The sequence below is a fragment of the Diadema antillarum genome, unplaced genomic scaffold, assembly GCF_040938485.1.
Source record: "Diadema antillarum isolate AM-2024a unplaced genomic scaffold, OU_Dant_1.0 seq00000156_RagTag, whole genome shotgun sequence".
Classification (NCBI taxonomy): Eukaryota; Metazoa; Echinodermata; class Echinoidea; order Diadematoida; family Diadematidae; genus Diadema; species Diadema antillarum.
Genome location: NW_027271228.1, coordinates 61,156 through 77,155, shown reverse-complemented (window position 1 = coordinate 77,155; position 16,000 = coordinate 61,156). Strand labels below are relative to the sequence as shown.

Sequence of the window (16,000 nt, the reverse complement as noted above, 5' to 3'; positions counted from 1 at the left end):
TATATAAGGCACTGTACAAATCTATCTTTTTATATGATTATTGAAATGATATTCTAGTTACTGACATTTAACATTTCATCATAGCTTTAAATTGATCAGTGTGGTGTATTTACCACTTGCCTTATTAACAGTCTTATTAATGAAGGCTGCATTCAGCCTAGTTCTGGTTGAATTCCCCACATTGTACTGAGATATGGCCCACAACTTACAGCAGCCGGAAAATATCAAATGAAAGGAAAGAAATTTCAGATGACATTTCAGCTTTCTTTGAGTCTGAAAATGAAGCTAATAAAAACTATCAATTTCCATGTGCAAGTTTAATCAAATTGACCATTTAATGACAAAATTTTAAGATATTGGGAGTGGATGCAAAAAAGTAGTAACTTTTTAATGTCTGTAAGAAGGAAAGTATCACATCTCATCCTCACATGGTACATAATTATGATCAAAATGATAACTCAGCAAGGTATGTTGACGATGTCAGATCACCATGTGGTTTGTATCTCATATACCTGGCAAGCAATGTAATTCCATTTCTCCAAACTTGTAAAGTGAAAAAAAATGGGGCAGTTAGGCCTACAGTGTTATGACGTGATTGCAATGATGCATTTTATCATTTGGCTTGTGTGTCTTCAGATCTAGAGGCTTTTATAGCTGAGGTATCTAAATAAAATGCCCTACATTGGTTCTATGTTTATTTGATATAATATTGTCATGATATTGATAGGTGGAAATGTAACAGGTAGATGGGGCTTGTTAGTGGGAGGGGGGGGGGGGATGGGGCAGTTCAGTTTATAAGCAGCCCTCATTTCAAAATGCCAAGTACAATAACCTTTTTCTTGTGCTTTGCATATTTCTATTCTCTCTCTGTTTCGAGAACACTTAACCTATTTATGTATCATTTACTGTATAAGTGGTTTCTTTCGCGTACAGAAACTTTCGCAGTTTCCATCGGTGCGGACTTTTTCGCGTGTGTTTAAATTCGCGGTTGGTAATGATAGCGTTGTACAAGCGACAAGTTCAAAACATTTTCGCATGATGTTAAATTCGCGGTTCAACCTCAAAGCGCGAAAAGCCTGAAAATAAAAACACCGTGAAAGAAACCACTTTTACAGTATTGCATGAAAGTGATCATATCATGAATCAATGTAATAATATTTCAATAATGATATTTTAACCTAGCAAGGCATTATCCAGAAGTTAAGAAAACAAAAGAAAATAAGAAAAAGAGAAATACTAAAGACCACTGGCTCAAAAAAAAAATCAGTCAGAATTAGGGAGCATGTACAGCATTCATTCAGCAACAGGCAATAGAACAGACACACACACACAACACACACACACACACACACACACACACACACACACGGTTAATAAGTTGTAGAAAGAACAGAGAGGAACAGATCTCTCTACTCCCACTTCAATCATGCCCTGGAGACCACAGCGCCAGTGGTACTCTACTGATTTGTATGCATATGATATTGACCCAGAGCTAATCAAAGATGATAAATATTCATTCTCTCATCAATCAATAGGACTTGAAACAAGTCAATACACTGATGGAATATGACATGTGTGTCATCTTCACTCTCAGGTCTGGGTTTAAATCAGAGTGTTTGTTTAGTCAATTGTGGAAATGCCATGCACCGGATTGGTTTCTGGTGACAGGACATTGACAGTTTTGATTTGATGTATGATTGAATCATGACAAGTTTGCCAATAGTGTTTGAACCTTTCTTGTGTGTATGAATGTTCGTGTGTGTTGAGATGTATCTATGTATACTGTAGGCTGATTAGGGTCTTTCTGAATACAATGCTATGATTGAAATCAAACAGACTGAGCAAACATAATTCTTGATCACTGAAATCTGATAGGGTACCATTTCCAGACAAACCCCTTTGCTGGAACATGATACTTTTTTTGTAGTTTTTACCACCATAATAAAAAAAAGAAAAGATGTTATTGAATGACATACATGTATGTTCCTTACTTTATTATGCATTATGCAGTTTGTAAACACATGAGTATTTCACATGGGAGGCAAATAGCATATTATCCCCCAAATGAGAAAAATGCCAGGTGTTTAATAGTTATTAGACCTGCATTCTTGTTTATCTTCATGATTATGATAATGATAGAGGATTAGGATGATGCTGATGATTGTTATTGATAACATTATCATTACCGTTACTATTCTCCATTGTAATTGGTATCACTGTGATTTTCAGTGTCATCAAACATTCAGAATACATCAGATTCAAATAAGAAATGGGGAGATGAACATCTGGAGATCATGAAAGAACAAAGGATATTGATAGAGGGAACATGGTGTGGTTCATTATCAATGAATTTCAAATGTTATAGAAGAGTATTTTGTTTATCATTTCTAACAAGACTTTGATGTATTTATGGAGTGATGAAAGTTTAATTCCAATAGAAGAAAGGTATTTCTTGTCTCTGCCATAGGGTTTTGTTTTTTTGTTGTGAAGTACAGATGACACATTATCTAACCAGTGAATGTTCATTCTCTTTCCTATGTTCTTACCCATAGGTTACTTTGGGAAGTATCTTAATGAGTACCGAGGGAATTACATTCCACCTGGCTGGGTGGAGTGGGTGGGACTGGTGAAGAACTCAAAGTTCTATAACTACACATTGTGTCGCAATGGACAGCTCATGAGACATGGTGCAAACTACTACAGGTAGGACAGCACTTACAGTGCATTTCAATTTCACGTTCAAGTTGAACACGATGTGATAATATAAGTAAGACTTAATTGTATGTTTGCATCAGTTTACAGTTTAGTTGTCTAATAATGCAATGTGTTTTGTTGAAAATTTCATTGTTTAGGCATACTTATACGTACCCTATTTTAATCTGCTTGACTACTGTAAAAGTGGATATTTTCGCGCTACTAATTTTTCGCGCTTATCAGGGTGAGAAGAGTTCCGCATGTTTTCAATTCCATGGAATCAAGACATCAACTACTGGAACGTATGGCAAGCAAAAATATTTGCGTGCTTTTATTTTCACGCTAGTTTCTGGTTGCAGGAAATGAGCGAAAATTTCAACACCGCAACATTTCCACTTTTACAGTTATGCATGTATTGATGGAATGTTTCAAGACTTCATATATGTGTGACATCCTAAATTCAGGACAGTGATTGAGAAATTGATTGACATCAAACAATTTTAAGCAAGTATCACTAATTTTTTGATGATTTTCAGGGACTACCTTCCTGATGTGATCGCCAATGACAGCATTGCATTCTTCAAGTTGTCCAAGAGGGCGTATCCACGCCTTCCTGTTGCCATGGTATTATCCTTCCCATCACCTCATGGCCCAGAGGATGGCGCTCCTCAGTATCAGCATATGTTTGCTGGTAACAGACTTCACAGGTGAGCTTCCAGCAGGTTATACACCTCCCTCTCTCCACCTTATCTTCCTTCACACTATCAATAAATGATGACTTGATGACACTAGAATTACCAGTCTCAACTTTCTCAGTATTTGGTCTCACAAATGCCTCAATAGTTTGTCTGACATTACCACTTCTACAGAAAGTGTGTTTTTTGTTTCATTATGTTCATGCTACTAGTATCATGTATTTCTTTTTTGAGTCCGATTGAACATCAAAGTGTAACCTATCTCACCAGCCAGCATACTAGTAGTCAAAATCATTCTGTGGTGTGTCACATGGATCTTGAAATAACTATCTGCGAGTACAAATACTCAAAGAGTTTTTTCCACTCAGAACTTGAATGTAACTGGGAGATGTCCCTAGGACATGGTTTCTTCTTGTCTCGTGAAAAATAATGATAAAGCATTCATTGCCATTTGCCCCAAAATTCAGTGTAGTCGCCAGTTATGTCCCAGGTGCAGTCATTGTTGCTTGATCCATGACATTGTTAATAGCATCCCTCTCCTAAGAATCAGCAATTTCTATGATAAACCCTTGTGTATTATATCAGCATGTGAAGTCTTCCTCATACTTTTCAGGGGGTGGTCATGCCACAAGGCCTCAGTGAAAATGCTCAGGATAGTTGTAAGGATGTTTGGAATATATCAGATAACACAGATTTTATATATAAATATAAAAATTTAAAAAAAGTACTGGCAGGGCAAGTAGGGGGAAAAAGATGCTGCTTTTGAGCCAGTCTTCTGCGGAGAACGAACCCGAAATATAATGTCACTGATAGTGGCATGTATTGAATACTTATTCTTTAGCACCAATGGAGCACATACCGTCAGGTGAATGCATAAGGGCATTAATACCATCTGCCTTCTGCTACTGAAGTCACAACAAGCAGTATGCCTTACCCTTGTTTCACCACGGCAACACCTATCGGATCACTTGGGAATCCCTTCAGATACTCTGCTTGGCTCAGTCTATGTAAGAGTTAACATTCCTTGTAGAAGTGGTGTGGTGGCCCCACACATAGACTTCAACCCTGGCAGGTGCTTTGGATTTCAAGTGGATAATATTCTCCTCCTCTCTAAACCATTTCTTGCTCTTATTTCCTGATGCCTTTGTATTCGTCATCCACCCTTATCTCACCCACCTCCCTGGATATATATCCTTTGCGACATGCAAAGAAATAATGGACCTTCACTTCAGATTGTAGGCAAGAAGTTGCCTCTTTGAAGATATTTTTTTTTCTCTTTATTCAACAGATTTTAGGTCATGCTTGAATTTTATCTTAGGAAACAATCTCTCTTCATACACAAACCTGACATATGTAAAATGTGTCAACTATCATATGTGAAATGTCAAAACTTTATAGCCTTATAAAGTTGCTAAGTATCGATATTTCAATTTGGGAAATTCAATTTTTGGCTCTAAGCTTTCAGTGGTATGTCACTTAATGTGGTTTATTTTTCAGCCAATCGTTTTACCTTGCAGTGTTTTTGCAAATCCTCCATGGTGCAGGGATTCAAGCAAACATATCATCATGGCAAGCAACTGTGAAATCTTGACTAAAGTTGGCCATTATGGAGCCAAGTTGTAACTTTCAATTATGAAGCAATCATGTAGAATAAATGTTTGAATAAATTCTAGCCAAAAATATGCTTGCATATCAAGAATATAGATGGAAGAGTTTGGTTGCCATAGAAGAGTAGTGCATATGACATCTGCTTTGGTCTTTCTACAGCCAGTACAATATGGACCTTGTAAATCATACAATTCCTGTCAGGAGAATGGTCCTTAAGGGCTTCTATAATCAGTTCACATCTCAATCCAGTTTAAAGAAACTTTAGTAATCACTACCCAACCTAGAGACAGCTCACACAAGGGAATATTCAGAAAGAATACCTGTCACAAGGTAAATGATTAGAATTATTTTCACTCAGAAGACAAATATGTTCTTAAAAACAAATATATTACTTTTCCTTTCATTCTGTGGATGGTTCTCACATTCTGATGAAGTGAGCTGTGAACATTGTGTGCTTCAACACGTTTTCTTATAATTCATATTTTCACAAATTTTAAAAGTAGGTCTTGAAAAAAGAAAACAAACCTGATATTTGTCCTTTTGGGGACTTCTTTTCTGCTTGTCACTTGTAAAGAAAAAAAACAAAAAACAAGCAAGCAAGGAAAAAAAAAAAAAAAACTTGCCAAAACACATGGGAGTTGAAGCAGCAGAACCTGGCTGTTACATTGTTGACATAATTCATTTTGACATCAAAGATCAAACAACCTTTCTTGAAATATGCCGTTCTGTGCTCTTTTTTTTTTTCTCTCTCTCTCTTTCCTTTCTTTCTTAGGACAGCCAAAAACACACATGCTCCAATTTTAGCAAACATTTACCTAATGCTTTTGGGATTTTCAGTAATGGAAGGGAACAAAGCAGAAAACTAAGAAATGTCAAGTCTAGAAACTAGCAGCATCAGAATTCACTCCCTAGCTGTGACAGATAGGCATTGCAGCACATGATTCATCCATCACTTTGGAGGCAAGAAATGACCTTGTAGTTAAACCTTTGACATATTTGATTTTAATTCACATACATTTCATAAATGGCCGGTGGAGTCCTAGGGATGAAGTGCTTTTGTTAATGTGACTATGTCTTTGAGTTGCGGCCACGTCTCCTCCAGTGAGATACTATTAGTTATCCCCATTCCCCTGCTTGTTCACGAAATACGGGCAAATATCTATGGTCTGGTGCCATATTCCATGGAATATGGCACCAGACCGTAGATATTTCCCGTATTTCGTAAGAACAAGCAGGGGGTAACGATTTTATCTTCTAGTGTAAGTGCTAACCTTCTTCTCGCTGATTTCCCCTCGTGAATGATGTTGAAATTGCCGGCTGTCAGCCATGACCATGTTGACTTAGGCCTACATCTCGCGAGCTGATTACTGCATGCGATGCGTGCATACAAATACGTACACGTACGTACACACCATGAGATACTGCAGTGAAGTAGCCAGATAGATATAAGTTGCTGTTGTTTATCAAGCGTCTAGTGGTCTCAGGTTATGTGCGCAATATGCTTGAGGACCGCGCGCTGTCCATTTGTTTTGTACAGGATTAGCGCGCACTTTCCTATAAGCGTCTTTGGTACACGCGCAGCTGGCTGTGTAATACAGGATCATGACGTCATATCCACGGAATACAGGATATATTCAGTGGTTGATTGACCAATGAGATTACAGAATTTACGATCACTAAAAGATAAAAGCTTTTATCTGGAAGAACATTATTGCTAGTAACAATGAAGAGACTACCATGGGAATATAAGGCCATCATATCAATATGATAATCATGTTGATGGTGATGGTGAGAGTTATCATCAATATCATGTCTTATAACTTGTATTTTAGGTGTCATCATTACTATCAAAATCAGTATTTTGCATTTTCGCATTTTCCATCTTTGCACATCGAATTGTGATTGATGCTGGTTACCAAGGATAGCTCAAGAAATGACTGTTATGAACTTAAAGAACAAGTCCACCTTCATGTGTGACCCGCTACAACAAAATGATCCTAAAGTCGGGCGAGGTCGATTATTTGAAAATTACATGATATAATCCCCTAATCTTTCTGCTTTAAATCGATATATAAAACATTTTATAAAAATAATCGGCTGCGGAGATATCGATGTTTTAAAGAGAGCATGTCGAGACGTCTGGAAAATCACTGTTTAGAGAAAAGCGCCCTAAAAGTCTTCCTTGCGACGCAATCGCAATCAAAGGACACGAAGTCATTTTTCACCTCTGGACAATAGCAGGTGAGCCCTAGCAACCCCCGAAGAGTTCATTCAAGCACATCAGCGTCGGCGGTCTCCTCACCAACCAATCAGTGACCAGGATGTGAGAAGCGGCTGAGCATAGCGCACCCCGCCCGCACGCACCAGTCTACTGGGCAGTGTGCGAGCTTCACGCTTCGGTTAGCAGCAAGCAGCAAACTGACCAATGAGATCACTATGGTCATTGTTAGGGGCGGAGCCTATCTGTGGCGCTCAATCCAAATTTTCGAACCAGTTTCTGCTTCGTTGAAACGCCAAAAAACATGGCTCAGAAAAACACTATTTCTTATCTTTCCTTTGATCATTTTGCTTCAAAATTTCGACAGATGATAGAAGACATGTTAGACTCCAATAATATATCAAAATCAGAAAATCGTAAGTTTTAACCAATTTTAATGCTCTGACTTCAAACTCGATTTTCACGGCTTCGACCGTGCGCGACTTTAGGACCTTTTTGTTGTAGCGGGTCACATATACATGTGGATTGAGTGAATGCAACAATATTAGTAGAACACATCAGAGGAAAGTCTGGGGAAAATCCGACAATCCGGTAAAAAATTATGAATTTTTAAAGTATCTGCGCAATCACTGCTGGATGAGAAGACTACTACAGTGTATGATGTCACATGCGTACAACGACATAAGGAAAGTAAAAAGAGAATTTCACAAAACTGTACTTTTCGAATAAAGTGCACATTTTCTCGACTTGCTACTGACCTATGTCAAGGGTAATATTATTCTCCCTGCCTTCTGAAAGAGAGAAGTTGTGTGTTCTTTTGTTATGCAAGAAAAGTGAAAATATGTTGAATTTTCTTTATACTTTCTTTATATCGTTGTACACATGTGACATCACAAGATATAGTAGTCTTCTCATCCAGCTGTGACTGAGCAGAAACTTCAAAAATGTATAACTTTTGAATGGATTGTCCAATTTTCCTCAAACTCTCATTGATGTGTTCTACTAATATTGCTGCATTCACACAACCCACATGTCTATGAAGGCGAACTTGTCCTTTAAGTACGTATAAATAGACCATACATGATAATGACCTTATCACAATGTTGGTCTTGAAGTCAGAGAACAAAGTTCATGAGTTCAGGGTCAAAAGACAAACCTTCACTGGAAATGTTTCAAAGAGGACCTAGAATTTGGTCAAAATGGATACAGGGATTGTCTGTTGTTTTCAAGTCAGATGCAGTAAATGTGGCTGAAGGTAAACATATAGGCCTACATTAAAATTTTATACTTCTCAAGTTTCACTGTTTATACAGTAGCTTGTGTTATGTATTATGCAATTTTGTCACTTTTTATTATAATATATGTGCAACATTACGTTATGTTTACATTTTGTTTTCAGCAGCCACGATATAATCACGTTTCAGACTACCATGGACAAAATGGGTTGGATGGGATGGGTGAACATGACCAGCTATGATTGCTGTGGACCAGAATCTTAGTTATAGTGCTGATGAGAAGCCCAGTGGGCCACAGCAAAACTTGGGAAATGCAACAAAGCCTGACAGTATGCAATAGGACATAACAGATCTTTATTGGAGGTGGTCCGCAATGGGACAGAAAATGCGTATTTCCCAGCATCTCATGACGTGTGAGAAAGAAAGATGCTCACTTTGAAGTTTGCAATTGTTCAGTTACCTTTTAAAATATGCTAGCCATTCTGTAGATCAGTTCTGCTTGCTTATACCATGTTTGTTTATTTTTAAAACCATATGTCCAGCGACTTATTCAAGAGTCATTGATATTTTCATAGAAGCAAATTGTCAAAAATGTGCTGGAAAAAAGACATCAACATCTGCAGAAAAATTTACTGGTTTAGTTTTTACATCTCATGATATTGTTGTACACTTCTCCCTTTCAGATTATTAGGATGATGGGTTTTATGCGAGGTTGTGAATGAGTGTGGTATGTGTGTGACCATGTCTGTATTATCTGTATTCCTGTCAAAAATTCAATATAAACATAAAGAGCTTGTCAGTTTCATATGTACTTATCATTAATCACAAGTCTTTTGGATAAAATATTGACCAAATATTGATTTTCATTGCTTATTGTGTCATCCCATCCCCCCCCCCCCCCACATCTTTTCCTTCCCATGGAGAATCAAGCATTGTTTGAGTCTTTGAATATTTTCTGTTTACTGTCTTGCCTTGGTGGTCCCTTGTATCATGTTACTGTTCTATTCAGTCAGTTTCTCTATCTTTTTACAAATACAGTTGAACCTCTATTATCCGGCCTCCCTTTATCCGGATCTCTCTATTATCCGGACGCAATCTCGCCGTGATTTTTTTATCTTTTTTTAGTAATTACGGGAGGAAAGGGGGATTCCCAACTCCTTGAGAACTCCTACACAAACACACATGAATTACATATACTTGATACATTTCTTAATAATTATTTAGGTAAATCATCCCAAGAATTTATAAAAGAAAATGATTTCATTCTTGCAAACACGAACCTCTATTTTGGGGTCTGTTGAGTGTAACAATGAAAAGGTTGCAGTATACACATTACTACATGTGGTACTACAATGGGCTACATCAGTACATGTGTATGTATATGTACATGTATAAAGCATTGAGTCTCCCGTATCCGGCCAAATCCCTTATCTGGATGAGCCCCGGTCCCGACTTGTCCAGATACGAGAGGTTCAAGTGTATTCACCAAATAGTGTCCATAATATCACTTCACCCAATAGTGCCAATAATATCACTTCACCATGCTGATTAGGATTGTTTTTCAGACTGTGACACAATTTACCAGCCACTGTTCATGCATAGTTTATAGACTTCCCACTATGCTTTGCATATTACAATGTATCATTAGTCCCTTTTACATCAGGCAAGTTATGACGTGCATTCAAATATGATGCCTTGGTATGACAAAAATCTTGGATAGATGTCCCTTGTGCTGTGAAACAATTCATGTTGACACACAATATTGCAGCTCAATCATCAGCTTGAGAAATTATTTCCATCAAATTACAGAGAAACTTTTCAAATCATTCCACATACTGTTACAGAAAGTATTCTCAATTTGATATGTCACTGTAATGTTCTTGAAATTTTTTTGGACCTTTTTTTAACTCGTATCATAAAAACAATATTTTTGTGAATAAAAACACAACTTTGGAGTATGAAGTCCCATGTACTCCACATTTGTAACAGTAAGTTTTAGCACACAAGTCCTTGGTTATATTTCTCTTTATTCCTGCTTTTATCAATTAATACTTATTCACATATCATGCATAGCAAGGAGTTTACATTACTGCTTTGTCAAACTTCTGAACTTTTTTTTGGAGACTTCATTATGACCAAAAGTGTATAGGGGCCACAATCTGCTCTTGTATTTGAGGTAGACATGAATGGAAATATATCTCACACAACTCTACTGTAGCTCCAGTCTTAGGAGGCTCCAAGCATATGAATCCTGGTGGATTCTAAGGGATTTGATTTTGTAAACATTGTGATGCCAAGGCAGCCAATATTTACCGGCCATCTCTCAAGGCAAAATATCAAAAATTGCTGAATGTTTATTTGACAAGTTTCTTGGAGGGGATTTGATATAATGGAGATTTGGGATTTCATGCACAAAGAGTTTATGATTGTCATATTATTGGACAGCAGTCGGGCAAAGAAAGGAATCCCTTGGAGTTGTCATTGCTTGTATGATGTTATTGATGACTTTCAGACAAACAAATGCTACCTCCTTTACAGTCATTCCTTCAAGTCATTCCATCTTACTTTCCTGTCAAGATCAAATTGTGTAGGTTTACTGCCTGTCAAAAGTTGTCAGGTTAGTGTGATAATATTGATTACAAATTTTTAGATGAGTGTCATCTAAATCATCTAAACTAACTTTGTAACTATCTCTGTATTCAGTATATTCACGCTATATTTATAAAATGATTGAAAAGTAAATCCAGTATGTGAATTATGTGTATACATGTACATGAAATATTTAACAAGATGTATCTCTATGAATACTGCCACTAAATTGTATTAGATGAGGGCATATTTTCTATAGCCTTTACACAGTGTAGTGATCTCCTACTTCTTAACAGGCAGTAATATGCCACATTATGGATAACAAACAGTGCTTATGTGGTATCTATTTTCCATTCCTATGTTCCTTTCCCCTGAGCAATCAATGGGATTTGATTTCTTTGTTTGACATGAAAATGGAGTTCTGTCTGACACAGACTTTTTATTACCACAGGCTTAGATTATCCCATTCTCCTCTGTGACATTTTCTGGCCATGAAATTATCATAAACTGGCTTTGAATCATAAAAAGAGAAAAAAAAATTTACAGTATAAACACACACAACATAAGATTATGAATGACTGTTGATGTTGCTGCTGTTCTTTTTTTTTTTGCTATCTTCTTGAATGAGGAAAGATTGTCAGGAGTTCTGTCACTGCAAGCTCAGGAATTTGAAATCTATTCACACCTAGCAACTGTCAGAAGAGTGAACTCCGTTTTCTTGAGATCAATCTTGGTTGGACTGATTTTCTTGCACCTTGATATTTGCTGAGAAAAGTGATTTGGCCCACTCAATCCACCCATGCAGTCATTCTCTCAGAGCAACATACAGCATGGTCTGCTTTCAGTAATGATTGACTCCACCACACTCTGAGATGCTCAATAAATGAAAAGAATAAGATATCAAACAGTTAATGTGGTAATTATGTCAGTGACAATTCCATATTGACAATGTATTCATAAATTCTTATCTCTGCCAAGGAGGTTATGTTTCTGCAGGCATTGTTTTTTTGTCTGTTTGTCTGTCTGTTTGTCTGTTTAAAAATAGTTCAAACAGTTTTAACAGATTTGGATGAAATTTTTTAGGAAAAGTTTGGTAATGACACAGGTGCAGATGATTAAATTTTGGTAGTGATCTCTGTCTGGATCCAAGACTTTTTTTGGGGTGGAATTCAACAACGTGGGTGGAAATGAGCTGCTTGGTGGAGGTCTGCACTCTCCAAATACTTCTCTAGTCTTTAAAGGTACTGTTTACCATTGGGTGCAGTGACTTAGTAAATGTCAAGTTATCACATTTTGATGCATATGTGTAGGTTAGTTGTATCACTAAACATCCAGCTATATGACAATTTTGCAATAAAGCCTAAAATATAAGGAGATATCACTGTTTTTCTCAAGAAACCCTAACAGTAGACGGTTTAGTTTTGAAACAATTTTATTATGACTATTGTTCACATTTTGTATATTTAACAATTAACATTGATTATACTGATTAACATTTTGACATTGGTTGTTTCTATCCCTAACTCACATTCTAGAATTATTTTGAAGCTCTAAAGCTAGGTTTTTGTTTGATCTCCAGATGGTAAATAATGCCTTTAATGTGCTTTCCTTTCTTATCGTGGCTTCTACCATACCCATATATCTACACTGTCTCTGTCAGTAATGCACAAGCCAATAACTGCATGGTCCTGTAGTTCATCTCCTATCCATCGGGTAGGACATAAAATGTCCCTCAGATAGGACATAAAATGGAGGTCCTGTACGTGTATGAGAGAGTCACAACTCATGCATGTACACTGTAGAAGATCCCGCTTCATTCATTCATCACAAAGAGCAGGGTGTTTAAGACGGTGAAATGGTCCCACCTCACATCCAACTGGACCCCATGGAAGACCAGGTTAGCGTAGCTGAATATGGGTTATCCAGCCATCTTCTCAGATGGAAAATGGACAAACAAACAAACAATCTTTTCTGATACTGACACAAAATATGCTAGAGATGGTAGTTTTACAATTAAGGGAATGATAAGTTAGAATAAAGGTCTCTATGTAGTTACTCTATTGCTGTCATTTTCTATATTTTGGTGAGGCAAAATAGAACATGTACATTTGCCGCTCCGTTTCTGGCTATTTCAGTGCTATGAAGTCAGTGATTCATATCTGTCAGTAGATGCTATTTTGACAAATAATGGTCCCTTTTACATAAAACTCATGAATATGGTACGGTTTGTCAATACTCTGTCTTCATGTGCTGGCACTGTGTATATCTTTGTCTGATACAGCTGGATGCTAGTGTCTGAAAGTAATTTAGAAAATCCACAAAAATACTCATTTCTGAGAAAGTGCCCTTCTCATAGACTTTTAAAGCATCTTTAACACCTGATGAAATGCTGAGAGAAGGAATAAGATGATTTACAAGTAGTCACCATTTTCTCATCTTTCAGTTTGATTTCATTAGTAGAATTACAATGTGTGTACACAGTGCCTTCTGTAGAAGGTGTTACTGACAAGGCAATGCTTGGATTGAGTGATCTCACCCTCTGGTCAGATAAATTGAGGGCAGTAACACTCAGAGTAGACTTTTACCAAGATGAGTCGACTAGAGGTAAGAAGCATGTAAGTAGCAGCTTTGCAAGACTTGTGTCCACAAAGAAAAAAAAGCACCATGGAGTGCTTTTTTTTTTTGGAGGGGGGGGGGGTTGATAAAAGGCAATTCCACAAAAACTGTTTACTGGCAGTCACTTCATGTGGATTGAGGATAGAAAGGCCTAAAGAAAATTGCAAATTTTACCCGAGCACTAGGAACAAGGTTGTCTGGGATAGGCAAAAAGCCTCACAACTTCTATTATACATTCTACTTCAGTGGTACAAGAACATGAACAAAATTTCAGGAACTAGAGTTTCCTCTTTTCTCTCTTAAATAGGAAATTGTAGAAAGCATTAATTGAACTCATCTGAGGCTTTCTCAGTGCAATTTTAAGACCTGAATTTCCTCTGTAGTAGTAGCAGCCCATTTGCAGCCATTTACACCTGTGGTATATGAGGAAAGAAGCGATGATTTCTCTCAACAATTCAGAAGCTGCACTTTACACAGGGCATGGCTTTTATGGGGGAAACCCAAATCACTGAGATGTGTTTTGGTAGGAGTACAGACTGTGTGCCCATGCTAATTTCTCTCCTATCTCTGTCCAGCCATGGTCATCTTCATCTGTTTTAGGACGCATTAGAGCAGATACCTCGTTGGTTGGACGTGTTCCTGAACTCCGTCATTCTGAGCCATCTGTCACTAACACACACTTGCATGTTATCCTTCATTTAACCAGTGTCCTCGCTCCCTTCAGGCGATTGTTTTATCACGTCCCTCAGCCCGTCACGTCGACGTTATCCTCAGGATTAGGGCTAGGCGTGAAGAGAAACTTGTTCCAGTTTCCGCAACCGATGAAACTTGCATCCAAGTCAGGTGTCCATGTCTCTTCAGTGCAGTTGAAATCTTACAACCATATGTACAAATTAACTAAGCCCCGTACCCCCTGGAAAGGAAAATTCAATATTCATTGTCAACCTCAGTGATGTGATCATTGGCTAGGTGTACCAGTCAAGCTACTAAATCCTTCCCTCCTAAATTCAGTTTGCATTCCCGTGAAGTGCCATCAAATGATGTGATGAAACACGAGAGAGGACATATTCCCTTACATTTTATGGAAGTTCTGGTAGTCATGTGGCAGAGGGTATAACAGTATTCTCCCTCTGCTCTTTAGTCTCCTGACATGGATAAAAAGAAATAAATGATGAAATAATGATAAAAACAAGTTGACATAATCTCTCATTAGTTGTAACTCAATTAAACCACATACAACTTAAAAGGTAGGCTACAGTCATCTTTCCATTTCATACATAATACAATTACTGTATGCATTTTAGTGCAATTATAGTGTCTATAGCACACCATTTACTACTATAATCTTGACTCCAGCCTCTGGGTCAATATCTAGACATCATGGGGTTCATGTCAATTTCTGTCAAGTTTTTGTCAAGCTGTTGAAGCATGAAACTGAGTCAGTACCTGAGGAATATGTTTCATATTTAAGTTAATTCACAGATGCTTTCCTAATTGTCTCAAACAACAACTGCTAATGGCAAGCCTAAATCTTAAGAAAGAATGATATTGGATTTTGCTCCTGTGCATTGTAGTCAGAGCTAAGGTTGTGATGTTTGGATGTCAGTCAGCTATGGTTGACAGAGTAAGGAAATAAGAACTGGCATGCTGTTGATATTGAGTTGTTCAATAAATCTCTGAAACCAGAGACCTAGCTACCTTCCCCTTCCATTGTTTGTATAGTTTCCACATACGAGGGTTGTTAAGTTTATGGAGTGACCAGTTTCAATTTTTTGTCATGAAGATACAAATTATGTAGTCATATCCGTGCCTGCAATTGATCCCTTTTGCCACTGACTCATCTCTCTCTTTCACAGTCTTTCTTTCTCCTTCCCCTCTCATCCTTACTTTTGCTTCATTTTCTTTTTCAAAGTGTTAATAGAGCAGAATCTAATTTGTACCATATCTAATTACCTTTATGCATGTTTTTCCTTTTCCCATATTTTTTGAATTAAAATTGTATTCCTGTGAGAACTCTTCAGGTATTACTTTTTTCATAACATTGTGTATTACTATGTACAGTTCTTTATTGTTTCTTGTGAAAAATACCATATATATATTTATCTCAATAGATGTGATTCATTCTACTCACATTAATAGTTTAAGGTCACTTCTTCACTTTCTTTTTGATTCAGTCTTTCTTGTGAGTGTCGTCCATGTCCTGACAAACTTCTTGATCATGAGGTGTGCTCCCTGTTGTTCCAGCCATGTTGGTCTTCAGACACATAATTTACTGCTTCATGCAGGCTGTACAGGTCTCTGCTGCCAAGTGTAGCATCCAGAATCATATTTCATACAATTAGCAT

The 16,000-nt window shown here is 37.3% G+C and overlaps 1 protein-coding gene across 2 annotated transcripts in view; it reads left to right on the top strand.

The window, feature by feature from the left end:
- LOC139727854 (extracellular sulfatase Sulf-1-like) overlaps nt 1–16,000 on the top strand; it is a 98,875-nt gene that overhangs the window by 50,197 nt on the left and 32,678 nt on the right. For both annotated transcript variants that reach the window (XR_011710771.1, XM_071638827.1), the window contains exons 4-5: nt 2,553–2,703; nt 3,231–3,401. Coding sequence is in view for 1 of the 2 variants with exons in the window: in XM_071638827.1 (XP_071494928.1) it covers nt 2,553–2,703; nt 3,231–3,401 (322 nt within the window). In the remaining variant the exon portion in view is untranslated. The remainder of the gene's footprint in view (nt 1–2,552; nt 2,704–3,230; nt 3,402–16,000) is intronic.